A 26,355-nucleotide genomic window follows, 5' to 3' on the forward strand; every position below is an offset into this window, starting at 1 on the left:
CTAGATGCATACGTGACAACACGAAACATATAAATAGTTTATACAAATTGCTTGTCATCAAGAATAAAAAGGAAAGGCATGCTCTTTAATCCATAAGCAAGTCAAGATGTTGGTTTGACATGGATAAGTAAAGGCTAGGCTTATCTCTAACAAGGTTTAGAGCATTGATTCCTCTAATATCTTGTTTACTATTTTTGAATTAAATTTTTTGATTAAAATGATTGTTACCTTGAAATCAGTATTGATTCCTAAAATATAAATAAATTGATTGACAATTCATAATTAAATCTTAGTTCTCAACATTGAAAAGAGGTGAAACCCGCATCGCTCACATCTTTGTTTAAAAGAGCATTTAAAATAATGAAAAAATAAATAAAGTTTTAAAGTTCTTCAGACAAACGTAATAATTGTCTATGTTTTTACACAATTTCTGTTTCATAAAAAATATGCAATGATAAGCAATTATAGACACACAATTTAATCCAATGATTAAATTTAAGAAATTCAAAAGTGTTCAATTTTTTAAAAAAATTTCTAAGTGAAAACTTTTCTAAATTTCATCAAAATGTTGGAGAATTTAGAATATTATTTCAATATTACGAATTTTCATTTATTTCTATAAATAAAAATGAACAAATTAAATTGATAGAAAATTAATTGATAAAATAAAAAAGGGATAGAAGAGCTAAAAATGTAATAGATAATTGTAAATGTATTTTATCACATAATACTTAATAAATTTTGGAGTAAGTGGGGAATTTAACTGGTTATGAAATTTTAAGAAAGTTAGAGCATGAAATTTTTTTAAAATTTTTTATGTGAGTAAACAATTTAAAAAGATTAGAATATCAAAGATTTCCACTTTATTTCCAAAATAACAAAATTAAAGGAAAAATGATGAAACCTCTTATAAGAAACGAACATATTTTCTTAAGATCTATTGAAGTGAAAAAACTATTTAGAGGTTCGATCAAAGTGTTGAAGAAAACATAAGAAAAATTTTATATTTAAATAATAAATAAAGTAATGAGAAATATTAAGAATAGATACCAATTTAATTAAGACTATTAAAGACAATATAAGATTAATTGATATCATCTTTTGAATGGTCACTGTGAGAATGTTAATTACTTCCCTATAAACTTAATTCTGTAATGTAAACCAAAACTTATTCTTTTAAGATCTTTTAGTCAAACTTAAAATCATTTTAAAAGAATAAATTTATTTAAGTAATCAATCACACCTAATCAAAAAAATTTTGATAATTACTTTATTAATATTTAGTGATCAAATTCACAAATTCTCATGTTATAACAGATATAATCATCATTGGTTTAATAATTATAATATTGCTTACTAATTGAAAAGAGAATTTCTCAATATAGACAGGGAAAAATGATTATTCTGATCTTTAATGATTTTGAAGCAAGAAGACTTGGATCTTATGAATTACATTGGGGTCGATAGTTATCGTTTCTCCATTTCATGGGTAAAAATTCCATCAAGTGAGTTTTATTTCTTCAAAATAAATGTGTTTGATATGATTCTCATGCTGATTTTTTACTCTCAAAATTAATTTATCCAAAGTGAAGAGATTTGGAAGCGTTAATATAGTTAGCATCAATTTTTATAATACGCTCATAACCTGAAGAAGAGGAAAAATAGCTCTTCGATCAAAAGAAATTTTGCCGTTAACTCCTAAATTTCTTGCTACACGAGTTAAGTCCGAAAATTTAGAAGAATGAATTCCAATAGCTCCTCTTCTGGTAGCAATGATACCTGATGTATACTAAAAATTTAAACGTAATAGTCAGAGATAAGTATTCAAAATTTCAAAGCATAAAGCAAAATATGTGTTCAGCAAGCATTACAAAATAAAACAGTAACAAGAACTTGATGAAGAGGAAAAAAGCTTCTCGCATAAAAGAAATTATGTCGTTAACTCCTAAATCTCCTGCTATAATGAACCCTAAAACTCTTTCAAGTTAAAGTTCGAAAACTCAAAAGATTGTGTTGCCAACAGCTCTTTTTCGTTGCAATAATACCTGATATAAATTAGAAATTTAAACGTAATGGTCAAAGACAAGTATATAAAAGACGAAGCAAAATAAAAGTTTAGTAGGCTTACACAATAAAGCAGTAACAAGAACCTGATGATGAGGAAAAAGGAACTTTTCACATAAAGGAAATTCTGCCGTTAACTCCGAAATCTCCTGCCATAATGGACCCTAAAACTTTTCCAAGTTAAATACTGAAACTCAGAAGATCGTATTGCCAACAGCTCTTCTTCTGGTTGTAATAAAACCTAATATAAACTAGAAATTGAAACATAATAGTTAGACATTGCCTTCAGCTGTTTGGCCTAGTGGTCAAGACAGCTTTTCAAAAGGCATCATGGTTGAGGTTCAAACCTCAACCTTCCCCTCTCCCCTTAATGTAAGGCTCTGTTCCGTTGAATGATAAAAAAAAAACAAAAAAGTAATAGGTATTCAAAGCATGAAGCAAAATATATATTCAACAAGTATTACAAAATAAAACATTAACTAGATCTATTTACGTTAACCATATGGTAGTATCAAGCAAATGGACAACATAGCCAAATATAGATGAAATAAATATTCAAAAATAAATTTATAAGTATTAAAAAACAAATAAATTTCATTGTTATAAGGAAACCAAGTTTTATTGTTACTACTTCATTTGCTCTCGTGCTTCATTGCGAGATTTATTAATTTCTAAATTTTTATAAGCAAATAGGTACAAGGATTAATATACTAAAATAAACTATAATCGATTCCTCTTTTTGCATATTGTCTTTTGTTTAGTTTTTTTTTCCCTAAAATGGGCAACAACTTAAGTATTATGAGTTATGACATAATACACTTTAAAACAAGAACACGAACATTCAATAAAGATGCAATGCCACACAGCACGAATAAGACAATACAATAACTTTAAAAATAAAAGATATGAATATGATAAAACATGATAATAAAAATTTTTTTTATATATTTTTATGTTAAAATACTCAATGTATATGTAAATATCAATTTGTAATGTTTCATTTTTTTTCAATTTAAAATTATATTTTATAATATATAAAATATTCTTAACTATATAAGAAAAAATTTATTTTTAAATACATACAAGATATTAATTATTTCAAAATGATGAAATAACAATATAGCTCAAACAACGAAATAATGTATTTAATTTTTAGAAAGTGCGACAGGTTATATTACTTTCTAATTTCATTTTTTCTTTTTTACTTTTTGGTGTATAAAAAAAAGCCAAAAATCACGTTTGGTCTACTTAAACATGCCTACCCCACCCATAAAAGACCCACTCTATCCCTTATTTTTCTTTTTCTTTTCTTTCCGTTCTTGCTTTTTTGCATTTCTTCTTTTTCTCGCCTTTTTTATTTTCCTGTTTTCTTTCTCTGGCTCTTAACAGATTTTTGACAACCGCTGTCATCATCACCGCTATCAGCCTTTGCCCATGGACATTGAAAAATTATTTAAAAATTATCAGTAAATTCATCTAACCTTTTTCTTTCTTCTTATCTAACAAGATTTAAAAAAAAAAAAAAAAGCTGAAAAAGCCTAGATCTAAAAAACCCTGTCGAGATGGTGTGCAACAAGATTTTTATTTTTTTATCGTGTCCTAGCTTGGTATGTATGTATTTTACTGTATCAACAGTGTGTTCGTGTCGAACACTAATACAACATCGGTACAGAAAGAGTAGCCGCATGTCTGTGCTTTGTATATATACAACGGGTGAAGCCATGAGGCGTGAGACCAGATCGCTCCCTTCTCCTCTCTCTCCTCCTTTGCTATGTCATTGTAGGTGCTATTGTTCTTTTAGCTCACATATCACTTCTAATGAGTTAAGAGTCACCTAATTGATTCTCAATTTTAAATCTTTTTACAAACATATGATTTCCATTTTAACATTTTATTCACTTCAACAAAAGCAGAATGCCTCTTTAAAACAATTTTAGAACTTTAAAAAAATAAACCTCTTCTTGAAGCAAAACTTTCAACCATGATATGACACCCAATTTCTACTAAGTTGATAAAAAAAAACGTAAATAAGAGAAGTTGCTAACTAGAAAAATTCCACCGCACCATAGAAAGGTATCAATTAAGTAACAAAAAATTAATTAATTAATAACTAGCAATTACCATCTAAGTGGAAAGTTTCACATGCTTTCAAGCAAGTTTTACTATTATACCAAGAAAAAAAAATATTATTTTAAAATAAATTGTAAAACAAAAAAATAAAACATACATGAAGATAGAAACTGAGAGAAGAAATTACAGTTTCAAGCAACTTAAGAGAATTTCTCTCACGATTGCCAGTGAGGGTAGGTCGAACGAAGAGAAAATGGTGAAATATGGAAGAATAAGTGTTTAGCTTATGGAGGATTTGGATGTAGAATATAGAAAAAAGAACAGCTAAGGAAAGGAAAAGTTAAAAGGGCCAAGAAAGTACGCGGAAGTTTGTTGTTTGAAGACTTGCATGGCGGTCTTTGCAAATTAATAGAAAGTTTTAATAAAGTTTCAACAAATTAATTTGAAAATTATGGTAAAAAGATAAATAAAATTGGAATAAAGTGAAAAAAATTCAATATTGAGTTTTTTTGGATTAATTAATTGATTAATTTTATCAAATGAAGCACATTTTACCTATATAATAAAATATTTTAATTTATTAATTTGAATTTTTATTTAATTATTTTTAATAAAAATTTTACAAAATTTAAATAATTTTATCCTAATTTTTTCTAAGAATCTATCAAACTATCTTACTTTTTTAACCATAATTATGGAGATAATTCTCAATTTATTTTTTATTTTCTTAATATAGTACCAAAGAGGATCTTTTCTCTATCAAGCTTTTTCTTTTCCTTTCCTGCGCCTGTTGATCCTCCACCACACCATCTTACTGTGCGGGTTTAATCTTTTGAATGTATAGATGATATATTTAAATTTTATAAAATGCGTTTAAATGAAATTTTTTATAATATTGAAAATGCTGAAATTAAAGTCCGTGCGAAGGCCAATAAAATTAGTACGAATTGATCAGCCACCAAAAACGTCAGTTACGAAATGTCAAATCTTGAAACAGAGAGGCATCCAATCCCAATAAAATCTAAAAAAGGAGAAAGCGAGATGTGAAAAGTAATGGAGTATGGGTAAAAGTTTAAAGGGTAATCGAATCGAGCGAAATAGTGAGAAGTTTGAGTTCGATTCATAATTTAAAGTTTGATATTTGATTTAAATTTGATTAAATTTTATTTTTTAAGTTTGAATTTGATTTATGATTGAATTTAAGTTATTTGAGTTTATTTAATTAAATTTTATTAATATATAAAAATAAATTTGATTCGTATATTCGATAAGAATTTAATTATTCATGCTCAAACTCGAACTTAAATTCGAACTCAAAATATTTTATTAATTAAAATAATAAAAATATATTTAAATATAAAAATTTGATTAAATTCGTGAATTACTCAAATATGATATAAAAATATTTGAATTCAATTTGATCGATAAATCAAGCTATTCGAATTCAAATTCGACTCGATAATAATCAAATCAAATTTAAATTTTTTTTAATCGAATCCAAATAATTTATTAATATTAATGTATTATTTACACCCTAATAAAAACCATTCCTCGTTCAAAATTTAGGTCAGAAAAAGTAGAATTTCACAGTCGTACGTACTCAGAAAGAAAATGAAGTTTGCCGCTCATTTATAATGACATACAGCTGTTAAGATAAGGGAAAATCGATTATTTAAATATCTTATGTAAGCAATGATGTAAAAAGTTCTATTTTAAATGATTATATTAATTTAAAATTTAATTTAATTAATTTATAAAACTATTTTTAAAAAATAACACTCAAAACATTTTTTTAATTTCAAACGACAACTTTGTTTATAAAAAATTTTGTTTATATTTGGAATTTATACAGTTAATTTTTTTGTGAAAAAAATTTAAAAATAAGAGAAATTATTTAAAGTTAGCCGATAATCTATAAAAAAAAATTACGAATCATTTAAGATTTTTTCAATTTACAAACTATCTATTAATAAAAGAGTATAAAAATTAAAATTTAAATATTTTATATTTATATTTTAAATTTTAATCACTTATATGAATCTCTATTTTATATTAATACAGTTAATTTATATTTACATAAACTCGATTGTGACAATTTCATTAAAATAATATAATCAAAATGTACTTCTTTTCATTTTATTTATAAAATCAAAAGAAAAGTTTTTTGCCAATTAAATTAATTTTTAATCAATTTTTAACACCTTAATATTCATTTAAATTTTATCATATTTTTAATATAATTAATTAAATTTATCATATCATTAATTAAATTTAAATATTAATTTTAATAAAATTCATTTAATATAAATTTTTAATTAAATTTTTTATTCACAATTATAATAATTTTTTTAATTATAATTATAATAATTTTTATTTTTATTTTTACTATAATAAATCTCATTATCCATCCAAATAAAAATTTTATTTTCTTCATATCATAACGTTACTTTTTTTAGTAACTTATTTTAAAAGTCAAGTCCTTTCAGGCTCTTTCCTATGATCCATCACGGATCACAATTTTCTATATGTAGAATAAAAGTGAATATGCAATAATTACAATAAAAAGTTAATGGTGAAAAAAATTAAAAATTAATTTAAAATTATGATGTTAAATTTAGTTTAGATCAATTTTTTATTAAATTTAGATCAAATTTAAATATTAAATGTATATATTAAATTTAGATCAAATTTAAAATTTGAATATGAAAAACGAAAAAAAAATCAAATCAAATTATATATATTTATTAATTTATATATATATATATTTAAAATTTTTATAAAATAAAAATAATTCTTTTTTATAAATCTATTTAAATATATTAAAAATTAGATTAAAATAATAAATAAAAATTTTAAATTTTAAATTAATAAACCAAATCGAATTAATAAAATTCAATTTTGATCAGATTAATTCAAAAAAAAATCAATTAAAATTCAGATCAAATTTTAAAAATTCTTAATATTATACATTCTAAAAAAATGAACTAAAACCAATCAAATCTAAATAGTTATCACTCCTAAAAAAAAATTATTATTACCAAAAAAAAATTTCACGCTATTGCTATATATAAAATCCTTTATTTGAAATTGAAGTGCACGTTTGGTCAAATTACCAGCTACTTTATTTCTTATCCTTTGAGAAGTTTACTAAGTGTAGAGTGAAAATTTTCAAGTAATTTCGACCAAAAAAACCTTTTTTTCAAGTAATTCCTTAATTTCTCTCTTTTAAAGAATGTTTATGTTTGGTTTAGTCTCTTTAGGATATGATCATTTGTAATATTCCACGATGATAAAGCTTGACATGAAAAAGTACTTGTAAACTAAAAAGTACTTGTAAACTAAACTAGGGAGACTTACATTATAAGAAGTCTCTTTAGAATATCGTCTTGAAATATTCAAAGATAATATTACAAAAGAACATATTTAAAGGAGACTTAACACAATACAAGCATTCATTTAAAAAAAAATTAAGAAACTACATAGAAATTAAAACCAATTCCCGGAACCTTCAGCAATCAAGTCCTACTTTAGTTCCTGTACTTCAGAAGTTTACTAGGTATTGAGTAAAATTTTCCAAGTTGCTTCTTTGTCTCCTTTGAAGAATGCTTGTCTTGTTCTTAATCTCCTTAAATAAATACCTTTTGCAATATTCCAAGCTGATATATAGAATTTGGTACCGAAAACTACTTCTAAACTATTACAGGAAATGAAATTTTCACCACATATGTTGACAAAAAAATGCTGGAATTAAAGAATGTATTAAAGTCTGTGCAAAGGGCAATAAAATAATTGAGGACAAGAGTGAAAATCAGTACAAACTGATGAGTCACCACAAAAAGGAGGTACCAAAGGCATCCAGTGCCAAAGATAGCAGACGTCTCAGCAAGTCCATCCACGGCGAGGACAAAGCAAGTACAGTTTCTCAGATTTACAAGATAATATTTATGTAAAAAACAAAAGTAGTCTGGATAAAAACAATCCCTCAGTGCAAATTTAACTCAGAAGAGATATTGCCAACTAATGAGGAAAGTAGAATTTCACAGTCGTCCCTATCGTCAGAAAGAAAAAGGATGTTTCGAGCTATTTGAACCATTCATTTATAATGACATACAGCTGTGAAGATAAGAGAACTAATTATTTAAATATCTGATGTAAGTAATGATATAAAAAATTTTCTTTTAAACGAGGATATTAATTCAAAATTTAATTTAATTAATTTATAAAATTATTTAAAAAAATAATATTTATAACATTTTTTAGTTCAAACTTAAACTTTGCTTACAAAAAAACCACTGTTTGTATTTTGAATTTATGCAGTTACTTTTTTTTTGTTGAAAAAAAATTAAAAATTAAAAAGATTAATTTATTTTTAAAATTAAGATAAATCATCAATTTATAAGAAAATTTATAAAATTTGTAAATTTTTTTAAATTTACATATTATCTATCAATATATCATAAAAATTTCAATTTGAATATTTTATATTCAAACCTTAAATTTTAATTAATTAAACCAATTTTTATCGAAATTTATTCAATTAATTTATATTTACATATGCCTCCGGTTATAACAATTTGAATAAAACAATATAATCAAAATGTACTTCTTTCAATTTTATTTACAGAATCAAAAGGAAAGTTTTTGCCAACTGAATTAATTTTTAATCAATTTTTAACACCTTACTTTCTTAAAATCGTAATGTTATTGTTTTTAATAATTTATTTTGGAAGGCAAGTCCCTTTAAACTCTTTCCCATGATTCGTCCTTGGTCACAATTTTTATATGTAAAATAAAAGTGAATACTTAAGAATTACAATAAAAAAGTTTGGGGTGAGAAAATTAAAAATTAATTTAAAATTATAGTATTTAAATTGATTTAGATTATTTTTTATTTAATTTAAATCAAATTTAATTATTAAATATATATATATATTAAATTTAGATCGAATTTAAATCTAAATGTAAGATCTAATTCGATCTCAATTTAAAAAAAAAAAAAAAACTTTTGACCTTATCTAGAATTTTTAAAAACCCGCACGTATTGAATTGAAGCAAATCAAAAATTCACGAGATAAAGGGTTTGTTTTGGCAACCTTAAACGTAATAAAAAAGAAATGACAAGAAAAATAAGTTAAATAGAGAAACAACGTAATAATTTTATTAATATAATACATATATATAATTATAAATTAAAATAAATAATAAAATATATATCTGAACTAAATAAAATACTCTAAACTTGCATCTAATTTAATAATGATTTTTAAAAAAACCTCAAGGCGATCCCAAATTTTAAAAGAACATATTTATTGGATCCGAAGGAATCAAAACCTATTACGTTAGGAATAGAATTGTAACCATATTTGGCTGCAGGATTATTTTAATTTTTTTAAAGTTATATTTCGAATATGTGAGAAGTAAATTTTTCATGTCATGTTTTAAAGGAAGACAACATATAGATAAATATAAGAGTATTTATTTTTTATTATAAATTATAAATTAATTATATATAAAAATATGTCTTTTATTAAATTAAAATACTACATAATATCTTTATTGATATAATATATATAAATAAAAATTTAATAAATAATAACAAATATTCTTTATATATCTTTAAAAGTATCGGACATAGCGCCTCAAACATTATTTTATCTTGACTCAAGTTGTTTAAAAAGATAAAACTTAGCTCAATTTTTATTTAAAGAAAAAAAATGAATGATTGGATTATGATAAATTGAAATCTATCACATACATGTTGTTTTATCATCCTTATATTCATCTACTCTTTCTTGTAAAATCAAACTTATAGGCTGATACGAAAAACATTAATTCGACAATTAAGGAATTATTGATGCATGCGTGCACGCATCCGAGTTCATTTTTCTTTCTTGATGCTTGTCGTCTTTGACTATCTTTGTTTGATTATTGGACAAAAATCATTGTAATGCCCAACTTTATTTTTTGCATTTTTTTCCTTTCATTATAAGTTTGATTAATACTGTTGCATGGAGAAGTCAAAGAAATACAAATGGTAAAGAAAATATAAAAGTGAGGATAATCACACAATTCGCATTTACTAAAATTATTATTATTATTATTATTATTATATCCATGTTTTGAATGATTTTTTAAATTTTCGTGCAATAATAAAAAACTTGCCATATTATTTCTATTTAATTATATTTTTCTCTCTTCCACCCACATATGGCATGAAGGTAAGAAAAGCTATTAGTGTTAAATGTGTACGATTAGATAAAACAAGAACCAGCAACAACTCTGAACATTTAAAGATTTAAAGATTTATATTTGATGCATTATGTGTATAAATGTTATATATTAGAAGTGAATCACACAATGATATTTTATAAAAAAATAATTTTAAATATATATTTAAAATTAAGTGTATTTGTTTTTTATGATTTTAACATTTTAAAATTAATTTTTTTGAAGTGTCATACATAAATAAATATAGTTATATATAATGATAATATATCAAATATAAATTCAATATCTTGTTTTTATTATTGACTTTTACAAACCCGATAAAGAAAAAGAGTTTCCATCCAAGGTCAGGTTTTCTCTTGTCTATCATTTTTCCATTGAAATATAACTAAATTTCCTTAGGTATTTTAGCTTTGAGATAAAAACTATTGTAGCCATAAATTGCCTTAATTGTTTGGTGCATTATCCTCCATTTAAAAAACAAGATTTGAATATCCGCTCCCCAATTAAAAAAAAAAAAAAAAAACTACTTCTGTAAAAACAGAATTTATTATATTTTATATAAGGAAAAAATTAATAGAACAATAAAAAAGTATAAATTCTTTTTTTGGTTAAATAACTCCTAAAGTAATTGTAGGTTGTTTAATTTTCGTAGATGTATGGGCACAATTCCATCAGAATTTAAAATCTTTTAGTTTTTTTGTTTTTCTTTTGTAACCAATATATATATATATATATATATATATATATATTTGAAAGGATTCATTTGCATTGATATAAAACTTTGTAGTTTTACATTTTTTAATTATTAATTTCAATAAATCTAAAAAAGAAAGAGATAATTAAAAAAAAAAAATTTAATCTCATCATTAGATTTATTAAAATCAATATTAGAAACCAGTGTAAAATTAAAAATTTTTATACTATAATGATAACTCAAAAAGAGAAAAAATGATTGAATCGCATCCTCTTAATTTATTAAAATTAATGATTAAAAAATTATATAAATTAAAAAATTTTAAACTAGAGTAAATTAATTCCTTATATATATATATATATATATATATATATGAGTAGGAATTAATTTATAATAATGTAATTCTTATACTTTTTTGGAACATTTAAATCAAAATTATTATATTTAAAAACATTATTTTAATTCAAATGAGAGTCAAATTAACGAGACAATACATGCGAATGCGGGATGGTTATCATGCATGAATCTGCAGCTTATTGTTTGTTTCCTGAAATGTTTGGACACATTCATCGGCTAAAGTCTATATAAGGGAACACTCTTCTTCCAGATTTTCACAAGTTGCTCAAATATTGAGTGGATTACTCTAAATTAGAAATTTTCAATGGGATTGTCGCTTTTCTTTGTTCTTCTAGCCCTTCCTAGCTTCATCCTCTTCTTTCTCCAAAAACATAGAAACAAAAATGCTGCCAAGTTTCTTCATCCCCCTGGCCCGTCTGGTCTTCCCTTGATCGGCAACTTACTCCAGCTTAATAGCTCAGCGGCTACTCATATTTATCTTTGGGAGCTCTCTCAAAAATATGGTCCTTTAATGTCCTTGCAACTTGGTCATAGACAAACTCTAGTAATTTCTTCGGCAAACATGGCCAAAGAGATCATGAAAACCCATGACCTCGATTTTTGTAGCAGGCCTACTTTATGTGGCCAGCAAAAGTTATCTTATAATGGCTTAGATTTGGGTTTTTCACCTTATAATTCTTATTGGAGAGAGATTAGGAAAATATGCGTCGTCCATCTCTTTAACCCTAACAGAGTGTTACTTCATCGTCCCATTCGAGAAGATGAAGTTGCTCAAATGATCGAAAAGGTATCCAAAGCATCAGTCGGTTCGAAACCAATCAATTTGAGTGAGGCATTGATGTGTCTTACAAGTAGAATAATTTATAGAGTAAGTTTCGGCAAGAGATATGAAGAAGAAGGAACTGAAAGAAGTAGATTCGATGCGTTGCTTAAGGAAACTCAGGCCATGGTTGGGAGCTTCTTCTTTTCTGATTATATCCCTTTCATGGGTTGGGTCGATAGACTCTCCGGTTTACTTGGTCGTCTAGAAAAAAATTTCAAAGACTTTGATACCTTTTATCAAGAACTCATTGATGAACATCTTGATCCAAATCGGCCAAAACCCGAGCAAGAGGATTTTCTTGATGTTCTACTACAAATATGGAAGGATCGTGTGTTTCAAGTTGATCTCACTTTCGATCACATAAAAGCTGTGCTGATGGTAATCGATCTTCACTCAAAACTTATTTTAGTTACTTTTTAGTAAATTTTATTCAAATCACGATTTTTTAAAAAATGTTTCGTGTTCATCATTAACCTAAAAATCTCCCTCGACATTTTAAAATTGTTTCAAATTTCATTTTTTTTGGCAGTCAAATGTTAGAAGCTTGATGCAATTAGGCACTTCTGTTCCATGTGAATCTTCAAATGATCAATCAATCCACAATTTAAATACACATGGCACTAATTGTCTGTTAAATATTGTCAAGAATTTAATGTCACATTAATTGATGGAGGAGGAAGCATGTATTTGGAATAATTTAAAAGATCACAGATGGAAATTTGAAATTTAATTAAATTGATTTACATAATTATTTATTACAAATTTGAGATTTAAATTTTAGTATATAATTTAACCTTTTTTCTCATTTTCAAACTACAGCCCTCTTTAAAACAAAGAAAAAGAAAAACAGAATAAGTAATGATAAACATGAAAGTTTTAGTTTAAGGCTGAAATGAAACAATATATTTTAAAAAGTCTCATATTGTAAATAAAATGTACTCATTTATTCAGGGTTATCATTAATTTTCTAACTTCCTAGTAGGAGTACGATTGTTACCCATTTTGTTTTCTTTTTATGTAGAATGTATTTGTTGGTGGGACCGACACCAGTGCTGCAACCGTGATTTGGGCAATGACCTTCCTAATGAAGAATCCTAGGTCTATGAAAAAAGTTCAAGAGGAAATCAGAAATCTCAATGGAAACAAAGGTTTCGTAGATGAAGATGATATTCAAGGTTTGCCATATCTTAAAGCTGTGATAAAAGAAACATTCAGATTGCAACCAACGGCTCCATTATTAGTGCCACGAGAAACAATTAGGAAGTGCAATATAGCCGGGTATGAAATACCTGCCAAAACACTAGTTTTCGTGAATGCATGGGCAGTAGGAAGAGATCCTGAAGCTTGGGAAAACCCTGGAGAGTTCTATCCTGAGAGATTCATTGGCAGCTCCATCGACTTCAAGGGACATGACTTTGGGCTCATACCATTTGGTGCTGGAAGAAGGGGCTGTCCTGGAATACATATGGGAGTTGCAACTGTAGAGCTAGCCCTTGCCAATCTGCTTTGCAAATTTGATTGGGAAATGCCGGTTGGGACGGACAAGGATGACTTAGACTTTGATGTGATACCTGGTCTTGCTATGCACAAAAAAAATGCTCTTTTCCTTGTAGCTAGGAAGTTTAATGTTTGATTCGATCCATGTAAGGTTAAATTAGTTTGCTGCTTGCTATGGTTTGGAGTGTTTCAATTACATTTTGTGTTTTGAGTGTATTTTATGATAAAATCAATGTCCACATGTGTTGGTTATGAAGAGTTATGGTCTCATAGACTTGATTTTGTGGAAGTTATAACAGAATTTTGAAGTAGTTAAACCACAACCAAAAAAATACAAATTGAGATTAGATTTATTAATAAAAACCAAATTTAACCAATTGAAATATTTAAAACAAAATTCTATCCATTTATTAGGAGTTAAATTTTGTGACTATGATTAAGTCAAGTAAAAATTCCATTGTAACTTCCACCAAACTGAATCCATGGGATAAAAACTCTTGAAATGATAATTTTTTTTTCTTACATAATTTGTGAGCGTGTTTAAAAATTCAATTGAATTTATTTAGATTCTAATTGCATCGGACTATTTATATGGATATTTAAATTTAAAAGATCCGTAATTTAATTTATTTGAGCTTGAAAACCCGAAAGCCAATGTATCGCCCAACAAGGACCCAAGTTTTTATATTAATTAAGTTTTATTCATTTAATTTTAAAAAGTAAATAAAAGGACGAAAATCGAAATAAAAAATTGGTGGCAGTGATGTGATGCTGCCGTGAATGGCACCATCCGAAGAGAGCGGCTGGGCTGTCGATTTCATGCTGCCAGCCTCCCCCTGCAGCTTCACTCTTCCCTCCCGTGATCACCTTGTTCAGGGTAATGGTAGCTAATCCACCGTACTAAGCAACCAAAGTAGAGCTTAACAGGAAAATCAAAATTTTTAATTAAAGTGCAAGTTTGAAAACCAAGAACGCAGAAGATAGGATAGCAAAAATTATGTAATTTAAGAAATTCAAATAAAAGATCAAATATTTAAATTTGAAATTTTAAAATTTTTAAAATTATGAAACTCACCAAAGACATAGTGGAATAAAAGACATAAGCTTTTTAAATTATTACTATAATTTTTCCATTAAATTTAATTTGTGTTTTAATATTTTATATTCAAAATTATATGCATATTTTTTTTATCAAAATTATATCCAATTAAATATATAATAATAAAATATATTTCCTAGCAAAAAAAAACTTTTTTTAAAAAATAATTACATTAATTACATGAATCTTAATTATATATTTGAATATTTATGGCTTATGGAGCTGAGGTTTGTACTTATTTGTGTATTATCATTTTGTGATTTGATTGATAGATTATATGCATTCACTTTGATACAAATGATAAAATCCAATCTTGGGGTGTGAGTGAATTGTTATAATCAAAAGATAGTGGAATTGAACATGCTAATTAATTAGAAACTGAATGAGTGTATGATAAAATCCAATCTTGGGGGGTGAGTGAATTGTTATAATCAAAACGATAGTGGAATTGAAAATGATAATCAATTAGAAACTGATTGAGTCCATCTGTTTTATGCAGCATCTACCAACTATGGTTGTCTTGAGAGGTCATTTGATCTGTTAGGCAATAGTTGTGGTAGTAAAATCCTGAAACTGAACTTCACTTCTATCATCCAGACTAGTATAACTAACTGTCCTTCATCTTTCTAAAGGGTAAAAAATCCAGACACTTGTTTTTTATTTTTATTAAGTTTTTGTTATGATTTATTTTACAGGTAATGCTTGGAATCCTATGAAGCATGGACACGGACATGTTTACGATATAATATGTATATGGTGACATCATGACAATTTGTGAAAAATAAGGATATGGATATGGCAAGATAGATAATAAAAAAAGAGTATTTTTTATATATTATAATCATATGTTAAAAATATATAATAGATATCGGGTTGATTTTTAAAGGTCAATTACCCTTACAAAGAAAATTTGATGTAAATACAGCACTAAAAAAACATAGGATGTCCTTATCCGTACAAGAATTGTCTTTTTTTTTTTTTTTTCATCGAATCCGATCAAGTTCGATATGTAATGTTTTCCGACAGGTCCAGCTGGTACGTATGTCGTAAGCATTAAAGTGTTAACAATGTAACACAAATACGCAAGAGGTTCAAACGTATCCTTACTTCATAATTGGAATCTAAACCATCCATGACAAAGTTTGACCTTGTATATTTAGAAGTTTTGAGTGCTTCGCTTCTTTCCTGCCAATTAATTTTATGTTCTGTTAATAGAAGCGATAAGTTTCGCTCTACAGGCATTCGGTTTATAAAAATGATATGTTTCAGTTCACAGGCATTTGGATAGGTTGCATTATTTGTGGAGACAACATAACTTTCCAGTATTTAAATATTTATGGTTTCTTTTTGTTTCAAGTTCTGGTAACCCAGTTCTTGTACTGAAACAGAATGTGAACAGGGAAAATAAAGAGAGAATGAAAATGACTAACAGAAAACAAAAGTTTTGACGCAATGGAAAAATTCTAAGCTTGTAAGGGATGGTTTTCCTCCATTATTGAGCATGATACATGCTAGAATTGTGATCCACTGTAGCCAGTTGACAAATACTGATATCCCGACTTAAGATGTGCAGTTGTTCGAACATAGCAATAATTATGAGTCGCATAAAAAATTCAAGCTACAAAAATTGCCTAAAATAAGCTGTGATGTTTTTTGCATTCATTTTGAAGGAAGTACAATGCTGGGTTTGCATAATTTATGAGACAATATTTGGAGTAGCATGCTGATTCAGTTTAGACTCCTTAAAGATTGTCAGGCTCGTTTCACATGAAGAAGTTGATCTGAAATTCTGCAGAATAAATTGAGCATAGTTATTTATAAGCTTCTGCAGAATAAATGGATGCTTGAGTTTGTGTTCTTTTATGTCAAGACATAGGACATCCCCCTGATTTGATGATTGAAATGAGCTCCTCAAACCAATACTTGCGCTTAGCAGCTGGAACACTTTGCCTCGATCAACGTAGATGTTTCTTTACGCCAACCCAGAGTGCTTATAAAGATCTAAGAAGCATATAAAAATGTTTAGTGCCTACTATAAATAGTTAAAATTCATACATAAAGGCAAACAGTTCTCCAAGCAAGTATAAAAGAAAACCACATGAAGCTCTGTTGCTTTACATTGTTTATCATATAACCTCAGGTTCGTCAAAAGCTCAATCCAGACAAAGATTTTCATTTGTGGCTCCAACAAACTGAAAGAAACTATCATCGGAAAAAACAAAGACTTTTGATCAATGTTTTATGGATCGGATATGTTATGTCATCAATATGAAGAATTGTGCTAGAGTGGAATGAAACTTCTAAACATTATTGCACAACAGAATGATATTACAAAGAATTTTAACACTGTTACATTTCGAATATCAATTTTGCATTTGTAGAAGGCCCTAGCTCAGCCAAATTTACCTGCTTGATGCAGTTCTTACCCTATCTTATCATTTTTGTTTGCACTGCTGACACAGAAAAGATTTCTGTTGTAGGAAAGGAGCTGCTGCCCTAAGAACTTCGAAACCACCAATGAATTGAAGTTATTTCGTCATGTCAGACAAGTTCCACAACATCAGATTTTTGTTTTGAAGCATTTGGAATAAAAATGGCAGTACCAAAAAGGGGAGAAAAAAAAAGGAGAGAAAGGAATCCTAACAAGGCTGGAAATTTTCATTATGCTAAGTATTATGATTTCTTATAATATATGGTTTCTGATCATAAACAAGGAACCTATATACTCAAAGAGTATGATATATGGGCTATGGATGGTGGAACACGATTCACGGGTATGGAATGTTCAAGGCACTTATTGCCGGTTCTGGAAGACCACCTTATTCAGTTTAAAAGACAAAATTATGGTAAATTAAACATAAAATATAAAAGATTTTCCTTCACTATAAAAGAAGAACCTTTCAAAATGATTTCAGAACCCTGGAAATAACTAATTTTTTTGGCAGTCTGTGTATAGTTGTAACATTACCACTTTCATAGGAAACAATGTTTCCCTTGGGGGAATTTTGGCGCCACTGACACTGTCCTCACTCCCAAGTCGGGCAATGAATCTTTAATATCTCATCATTTAAAAGAAATTGAGTTCTCAATGGGTTTGACGCAGAGATTTTGGTATTGACTCATTCAGGCTGCCATAGGGTCAATTTGACAGCAGTGAAGGCAATGCATGCTTCAGCTAAGTAAACAGCATTCTTCTTTTTCAGGTCTTTCCATCCGCTTTTGCAAAGCACTTTGTGTGCTCCTAAGAAGGCACTACTCACTAGTCTCTGCGAGTCACTGAAACCAGAATTAGATATCAAATAAATCTTCAAGCATATAAGAAGATAACAAACATTTAATAATTGAAACTATTCTTGAATGATTATGCCAAAAAAAAAAATCAGAAGTCAATGAAACAAAATGATTAATAGATATAAACATTTAACATATCTGTTCTGTTCTTGAAATTGTCCTATAGGGAATTTTTACCAGAAGACTGAAAGAAATATGTTTCATAGACTACAAAAAAGAATTTTCTAAAGTTTTCTAACTTTTAGTAAACAATCCAATGCCATAGTTACTCAGTCTTTTCTGTGACCAATCACAGGTATGGCAGAAGGAAGTACACATAAAGAAAAGCCAAAGACATGAGGATATCATGAATGAGTCATTAACATAAGAAAAAAATATATATAGAAATAAACTATAAGACCTACTCATTCTGAAACTATTCCTAAATTTTCTTTTAAAATGGTAGCAAAACATTGAATCCATGTATCAAACCTGGAGAGAACCATCTGCAAGTTCCAATAACTTCTAAATTAAATCATTATACTCCATGACGGAAGGAAGAACTTCTTTCTCAATTCTGCAAATATAGATTACACTACAATCAAAAGTTTTGCATAAAAGAGATTCACTCGTTTCTAACAAATGAGCTTCAAAAATACCTGTCCCCAATTTAATAACCAGGATTTTATCAATGCTTAAACTTAAAAGGTTAAAGTCTGAATTTGATTCTTTTACTACCTCAATCCTATCGGTTTAGTCCAACTTCAATTTTAATGAATTTAGTCCATGTAGTTTTATTAAACATAGATTTTTTATACATATTTCATTTCATTGTAAAACAAAAAGCTATGTGTGTAATGGATTGAACTAGTGAACATTCTATTATGAAATAAAAAAAATAATAATCAAGAATATAAATCACTTGAGCACTTGATTTAATAGTACGTTCATGTTCTTCAAATAAGTAGCATATAATTGCAAAGTTGACATACACCTGATTTCTGGGCGTTTCTTCCGGTAACAAATTAGCAATTAGAATGCAAGGAATGTGGGCTATTTTGGGCCACTCTTGTCCTTCATCCTCCTTGCATCGTTCTCTTAGCAGTGGACAGTCAACAATATCTAGTTGCAAAAGTGAGTCAAACATCTCCTTTTCCGGAAGGAATTTGATCACGGGGCAGCTTCGGATTTCCAATGATTCAAGAAATTTGAGATTTTGAAAGCCTTTGGAGGATAGAGTTTCCAGGTTTGGAAAACCGAAGATTGTGAGGGAGGTGAGAGTGCGGGGCAGAAGCATTTCCTCACATGGGAAAGACACCACATCTAGAGAAGCACCGTTGATGGACAAATGTTTAAGGGAGGTGAGTTTGTGCAAACCCCACTCGATCACTGACTTGCAAATATTGGGTTGCAAGATTGTAAGTGAAGTGAGATTGGGAGGGAACCCCTCTTCCGGAAATGATATCACACTTGGACAATCAAATATGAGCAATTCTCGCATAGAGACGATGTTGTGGATGCATTTAGGTAAGGCATGGAGCTTTTCACACCGAGAAAGGCTAAGATATCTGAGCTTGTTTAATTCACGAGGCAAAGATCTCAAATTATCACAACCGCAGATAACCATCGATTCAAGGGAAGAGTTCTCTTCAATTTCTTGAGCTATGGACTCTAGTGCTCTGCATCTTCTTATATCGAGGTATTTAAGCCCCATAGGTAACTTGCCATTGGATGACAAGGATGCCAACTTTTCACAACCATAAATGTCAACATGTTGAAGCCTAATAGGTAACTCGCCCCTTGAGGATAAAGATATCAGAGACTTACAATTTTCAATCACCAAGTGCTCTAGAAGAGGCGTGCTGTTGATGTTGTTATTTACTCCATCCAGCAAGTACTGCAAATTCTCACACTCCTTAATGGTTAAACGTCTTACGTTTGGAGGCAAGTTTCCATTTGAAATTGAAATCAATCTTGGGCATCCCTCAATTCCTAGCACCGTAAGGGATCTGTAGCTGTGTAGGCTTTCTGCTAACCTTTCTAGCCTTTCACAACAGTGTATGCTCAAATGTTCAATATGGCAAGGGATTCCTAACTGCATATGCTCTTCCTTTCCGTCCTCTGCCCCTATGGAAACAAGTCTTGAGCAATTATGAATTTCCAAAAAGCGAGTAGGCCTCAAATGTGTTGAGGGTCCTTCCTGGTTCCGCCATGAAGAAATTAGCTCCTCACATCCACATATATAAAAAGACGTTCAGCTTTTATCAACCCTAACATCATCCCCTCCATTGGAGAAGTGAATTTTGAAATGTCTGAAAGAGAGACTCTTTCAATGAATGAGCCAGAATTTGCACAACTTGTAGACGACACCTCTTGGCACCCATTAATTTCCAAGTCAGACAACTTTGGAAGGCTTGAGAGTGAAACTACCAACTTCTCACATTCTTGAATCACAAGTCTCTCCAATGAAGGAAGACAACTAGGTAGACTTCTCAGCTGTTGACACAAATTAATCTTCAGCTTCTTCAAGGAAGGAAGACGATTAGGTAAACTTCCTAACAACTTGGGGCAATTTGAAATGATGAGCTCATGAAGGTGTTGGAAACTCCTTACATTTTCATCAACTTCACAGGGATCCCATTCCTCCCATTCTGGCATGTCCTGAAAACGTAATCTCTCTAGTGACGGAAATGCATTAATCGATAGATCCTTTCCAAAAATATTAGCACCCACTTTTTTAACCTTACTCATCCTCCGGATAGAAAGCGATTTTAGCGACGTTAATCTTCCAACAGCTGGTAATAATGTGCAATTTGGACAGTAATACAGATCCAGAATCGATAGCTTTCCAAATGAAGGATCTCCGAACCAATTTGGGAATGTTTCACCTCCATAACATTCGATGGTAAGCCTTTCAAGCATTTTAGGAGGTTGGAGTGAATCCAAGATGTCCTTGTGAATTTCTTCTCCGGCGAAATTATAACTCCACTCTAAAGCTAAATCACGAAGGTTCGACTTATAACATAACCCAGCCACCCATGCATCTTGAGCTTTGACAACATTCTGCAATTCTGAAATAACAAGTCCACCCTTAAGATTAGACAAATTCTCCATCTCCCTTATCTTACGGCCATTGTCTTGACTGACAACAAAATTTGTCAATGTTTGGAAATTGGTTAGTTCACCGATTCCCATTGGCATCATTTTTATTGAATCTGCACCTCTAATGTCAAGATGCCTTAGGTTAATTAAAAATCTCATTTCAGAAGGAAACTCTTGAAGACGAGAACACCCCCGCAACAGCAAGGTCTCTAAATTGTAAAGCTTGCATATTGAATCCGGTAGAGTTTTGATTATAGTGCCAGAAAAATTTAGATAACGCAGATGCACCAAATCTCCAATAATATTGGGAAACTCCGTCAGGTAGCACCCTTGTAAAGAAAACACCCTTAAGTATTTAAATTCTGGCAACAACTCACTGAGAACTTGATTAGAGATATACCTCCACCCTTCGGGCATCTTCAACGGTAGGAAGGTTCTTAAACCCTTCTTTCCGTAAAAGACTTGGAACATTTTAATTCTGTCTTTCCTACCACCAATGTAAGATGAATGGCGAGCATGACTGGAAACGTTCAATGCCTTGTCACCCTCCACTCTGAAGCATATATCTTTGGCAACTGAATGAGCCAAATCATTAATCAGATCATGCATTATATATCGAGAATCATCCTTGTTGGATATTTCAAAAAATGACCTTTGTACAAGTTCTTGAAAGTACTCATGACCCAAATCTTCATTTTTCTTTGTAGCTTCCACTCGCAGAAAGCCTTCTGCCATCCATAACAAGACTATTTCTTCCTCGGTAAATTCATAGTCTTTGGGGAGTAAGGCACAGTAAGCAAAACATCGCTTTAGATCTGCAGGAAGATGATGATAGCTTAATCGTAAAGCTTGAAATATGTTACTCCTCTCTTCTGGTAAATTCCAAATCTCACTTTTTAGTATCTCTTTCCATTTACCAATGTCCACCTTATTGCGCAAAAGGCCTCCAATGGTCTTAGCTGCCAAGGGCAAACCCTTGCACCTTTTCGCAATCTGTACAACAAATTCTCCCAAGTTTGGATGCCCACTAAAATCTTTTGCTCCTAATGCATGTTGAGTTAATATAGAAATGCAATCATCATCTGACAACGTTGGCAGCTTGTAATCTGGGATAGTACCCACCATTGATGAAACAGTTTTATCACGTGTTGTCACAACAATCGTAGTTCCTACGCCAAAAGGGGATATTAGACGACTCCAATCATCATAGTTTTGAAGCCAAAAATCATCCAAAATCAGAAGTAGTTTTTTCTCCACCAGCTTCTTCTCCAATTCTGTTTGAAGCTTATTCAAATCATCTCCAGCATTAGAAGATTCAGAACTAACTGATCGCAAAATTGATTTCGTTATCTCCTCCATCTTAAAGTCTTCAGAAACACAGACCCATGCTTTAAGATCAAAATGATTATCTACACGACTATCATTGTAGACAAGCTGAGCAAGCGTTGTTTTGCCAATCCCTCCCATGCCAACGATGGGAATCACAGAAGCTCCAAAAATATTGCTATTATCACTCCCAAAAATCAATTCAAGGATTGCTTCCTAGTCTTTTTCCCGACCGCAGATTTGAGTTTCATTCACCAAGCAAGTGGTTGATCGCCATTCCAATGCTCTTTTTCGCCTCCCACCACCACTTTTAGTCAAAGCCAAGACACCTTTTTGTGCTTCTAAATTTTGAAATCTAGCAGTGATTTCTTTTATCTTGGACATCATTTCCTTATTAAATGATAAATGACTGCTGAACCTGGTAACGCAAGTATGAACGAGCTTTTGTACCTTACTGGCGCTGTGATCTTGATGTTCCCTCTTTAACTTGAGTCGCAAAGCTTCTGTAGCAAACTCATCCAATATGTCATCCGCATCGTATGCCAAGTCTTGAAGCTGGACCAACCAACTTTTCACATGCCGGTCCTTCTCTGCATCATCTAGCACTGCATGAATATTGTGCAAAGTCTTTTCCCACTTCTTGAGTTCCTCGCAAACTTCCTTCTCAGTTACAAAGTTGAGAAACTCAGAAGAGGCCAACTTACTAAACAACCCTTCAAAGAACACAGATAAAGCAGCTTCAACGACGGACATGGCTTTTGACCTGCAAAAACACAGAGATTATGTGTATAAACTTGAAACAGATGAGGGAAAAAAAGGTGGTGCATCCAAAAAGAAAGAGATGCTCAATCAGTAATTTATGAAGGGCAATGGGTAGTAGGCTTTACTCTACGCCATTCTTATCAGATGAACTAATTTTACTATCTAACCATATATAACTTCTTTCAAAGGCCTTATCTTTATTAACCAATCCCACAATTAACCTTTCAAGCAAACCTTTGCCTTCAAACAATTCCACTTACTCTCGTCTCTTAATCTATTATCCAACCAATGAGTAACTAAAGATGACCAAGAAACAATCAAGAAAAATTTTCAATTCTAATTCCTGATCTTTTGCCTTTACTAGTAAAACGGCAGTACATTACCCTATGCCTTTGAAAATAACTCTAAATCCATCAGTAGAGAGTTGTGATCCAAATAATAAATGCAATTATCATATGAGATACAACCAATTGAAAGAAAGGATTTAAGCACATATCAATAGTTGCCCCTTCACTCAAAGAACTTATAGAACAATGGAAATATGCTTTGATATAGATTAAATTTCCATTATGAAATTTGAGGATGTGGATTGTCATCTCAAACATTCAATTTGTAGAAACATTACATATTTTTTAAAGTTTGCATTTTAATGTTATAGGCAATAAATCTTGAGTTCTCTTAATTTTGTTTGTAATTGTTCAAATATAAATTCCCGCATAACTTATTTCCCAAATGAATTCTAAGCCTAAAGCCTCCAAATTTTCATTCAACACACCTCAAGCAATTCTCTTGTCTCTCTTTGACAAACTCAATTCTAAACCTTCTCCAAAATTTTTCTTTAAATCTAGAGGAAATCTCATCATCTCTCCGATTTCGAACGTCCAAAACAACTCCCTTATCCATCCATAACCACCGAAGTAGCCTAAAACCTCACTCAAAGCTTCCAACTTATTACAAACCTCTATCTAACTTTTCACGAAAACCCGGAAGAACCTAAATCCACATCACTTGCCACTTCACTAGGCATATCATCCAAACCACGTCATCTCAACCATATCATCTTTCCAAATCCAACCAAAACTCTATCTAAAAGTTCAAAGTCCAACCAAGACTCTGTCCAAAAAGTCCAATCAAATCAAAACTCTACTCAAAGAGTTTAAGTCCAACCAAAACTTAACCTTAAAAGTTATTGTTTCACCAAAGTGCTCTAAAAGAGTGCCAACACCCAAATTTTGTTTGAAGAGTTCTTGCCAATCTAAAATTCTTTCAAAGGGCTTGATCTAGCTAAAGCTTGGTCTTAACCCGAAAAGTTCTAATCAAGATAAAACACAGCTACACTAAACCCAACTCACAAGCTCAGACATATAGTTGTCTTATTGGATCTTGTATCACGACAATCTGCTCAGGCATAATTCCTAAAATCTTTAGACATCTTAGACTTCTCATTAAATTATGTGCAAGTGACATATCCTCCATGATCAAATATCATGTACTCTTAGGAATGCATAATGCATACCATTTAGTTATAATTAGGATTTTTTTTTGGGTTATAGGCGGTGAAAATTTTTACAATGTAAACTCATGTCTAGCATGTGATGTAAAATCTTGTCATATAGATTAGGCATAAAACGGAATGTTCTAAATATGCCCTCGAGGCATATTCTTGTACTATCATCTAAGTATGTCATTTATACTAGATCACATTACATGTTTCTTTAGTTAGTCTTTATTGTCTTTGTAATATAATGGGATGAACTACTTAATTTAATACAATTGTTCGATAACACATTGTTTGCATTATTTAATGATTGATAAAGAACTCAAGGTTGTCAACCCATAGGTATTTTTCTAGATGCATGCATTAGATGTATGCATGACTGCACGAAACATATAACTTCTTTATACAAATTGCTTGTCATCAAGAATAAAAAGGAAAGGCATGCTCTTTAATCCATAAGCAAGTCAGGATGTTGGTTTGAAATGGATAAGTAAATGCTAGGTTTATCCCTAACAAGGTTTAGAGCTTTAATTCTTCTAATATCTTGTTTACTATTTTCGAACTAAGCTTTTTGATAAATACGACTGGGATATTGAAATTAGTATCGATTCCTGAAATATAAATAAATCGATTAATGACTCATAATCAATCTTAGTTTTCAACACTAAGAAGAGTACTAGAGGTGAAACCCACTAGAGGTGAAACCCACATCACTCACACCTTTGTTTAAAGGAGCATTAAAAAATAAAATAAAATAAATAAAATTTTAAAATTCTTCAGACAAACCAAACCTCAATGTAATAATTGTCTATATGTCTTCACACAATTTCTCTTTCATAAAAAATATACAATGATAGACATTTGTAAACACACCATTTAATCCAAAGATGAAATTTTAAGAAATTCAAAAGTGTACAATTTTCTAAAAAATTTCTAAATGAGAATTTTTCTAAATTTCATTGAAATGTTGGAGAATTTAGAAAATTATTTCAATATTACGAATTTTCATTTATTTCTATAAATAAAAATGAAAAAAATTAATTTGATAGAAAAGTAATCAACAAAAGAATTTTCATTTATTTCTAAAAATAAAAATGAAAAAAATTAAATTGATAGAAAATTAATTGTTAAAATAAAAAAGGGATAAAAGAGTTGAGAATGTAATTGATAATTGTATATGCATTTTATCACATAATGCTTAATAAATTTTGAAATAAGTGGGGAATTTGACTAATGAAACTTTTAAAAAATTTGTAAGTGTGAAATTTTCTTAAAATTTTCTATGTGAGTAAACAATTTAAAAAATTAGAATGTCAAAGATTTTCATTTTATTTCCAAAATAACAGAATTAAAGGAAAATATTAAAATTAATTTAAAATGTTTTAAAAATAAAAATGAATTATTTTCATAAAATATTTAATTAATCTAATGAGGAAACCTCTTGAAAGAAACAGAAGTATTTTCTTGAAAACTATTGAAGGGAAAAAATTACTTTTTCTAATTACTTTTTAATGATTCCATGATACAGTTTTTGTTGCTGCTAAGTCTAAAAAAGCATTAATCTC

General features: G+C 29.5%; 4 protein-coding genes across 4 annotated transcripts; 1 reads left to right on the forward strand and 3 right to left on the reverse strand.

Annotated features, from left to right (window-relative positions):
• Window positions 1-11,669: 11,669 nt before the first annotated feature.
• LOC111309972 (cytochrome P450 83B1-like) lies at window positions 11,670-13,991 on the forward strand. Its single transcript, XM_022909017.2, has 2 exons — window positions 11,670-12,614; window positions 13,258-13,991. Exons 1-2 carry the CDS (start codon window positions 11,718-11,720, stop codon window positions 13,867-13,869), a joined length of 1,509 nt encoding a protein of 502 aa, XP_022764752.1. The 5' UTR covers window positions 11,670-11,717; the 3' UTR covers window positions 13,870-13,991.
• Window positions 13,992-18,575: 4,584 nt separating this feature from the next.
• LOC149513560 (uncharacterized) lies at window positions 18,576-21,349 on the reverse strand. Its single transcript, XM_089748868.1, has 2 exons — window positions 19,097-21,349; window positions 18,576-18,679 (listed from the first exon to the last, which is right to left on the reverse strand). The coding sequence occupies exons 1-2, from the start codon at window positions 20,201-20,203 to the stop codon at window positions 18,674-18,676; spliced, it is 1,113 nt and encodes a 370-aa protein (XP_089604994.1). The 5' UTR covers window positions 20,204-21,349; the 3' UTR covers window positions 18,576-18,673.
• On the reverse strand, window positions 20,323-22,671 carry LOC149513561 (putative disease resistance RPP13-like protein 1). The gene has a single exon (XM_089748715.1). It carries the CDS (start codon window positions 22,669-22,671, stop codon window positions 20,323-20,325), a length of 2,349 nt encoding a protein of 782 aa, XP_089604841.1.
• A 75-nt stretch (window positions 22,672-22,746) lies between these two features.
• On the reverse strand, window positions 22,747-24,195 carry LOC149513562 (putative disease resistance RPP13-like protein 1). Its single transcript, XM_089748716.1, has 2 exons — window positions 24,068-24,195; window positions 22,747-23,293 (listed from the first exon to the last, which is right to left on the reverse strand). The coding sequence occupies exons 1-2, from the start codon at window positions 24,193-24,195 to the stop codon at window positions 22,747-22,749; spliced, it is 675 nt and encodes a 224-aa protein (XP_089604842.1).
• Window positions 24,196-26,355: the final 2,160 nt, after the last annotated feature.

The sequence above is a fragment of the Durio zibethinus genome, chromosome 19 (genome assembly GCF_047325235.1).
Source record: "Durio zibethinus cultivar Kanyao isolate XHJ-2024 chromosome 19, ASM4732523v1, whole genome shotgun sequence".
Taxonomy (NCBI): domain Eukaryota; kingdom Viridiplantae; phylum Streptophyta; class Magnoliopsida; order Malvales; family Malvaceae; genus Durio; species Durio zibethinus.

Coding starts and splice junctions, on each gene's coding strand:
- LOC111309972 (XM_022909017.2), top strand. CDS start 11,718: ATGGGATTGTCGCTTTTCTTTGTTCTTCTAGCCCTTCCTAGCTTCATC. Junction 12,615..13,257: donor ACATAAAAGCTGTGCTGATG/GTAATCGATCTT, acceptor CTTTTTATGTAG/AATGTATTTGTTGGTGGGAC.
- LOC149513560 (XM_089748868.1), bottom strand. CDS start 20,203: ATGCAGTTAGGAATCCCTTGCCATATTGAACATTTGAGCATACACTGT.
- LOC149513561 (XM_089748715.1), bottom strand. CDS start 22,671: ATGGGAGGGATTGGCAAAACAACGCTTGCTCAGCTTGTCTACAATGAT.
- LOC149513562 (XM_089748716.1), bottom strand. CDS start 24,195: ATGGATAAGGGAGTTGTTTTGGACGTTCGAAATCGGAGAGATGATGAG. Junction 23,294..24,067: donor AGACAAGAGAATTGCTTGAG/GTGTGTTGAATG, acceptor GTGTTTTTGCAG/GTCAAAAGCCATGTCCGTCG.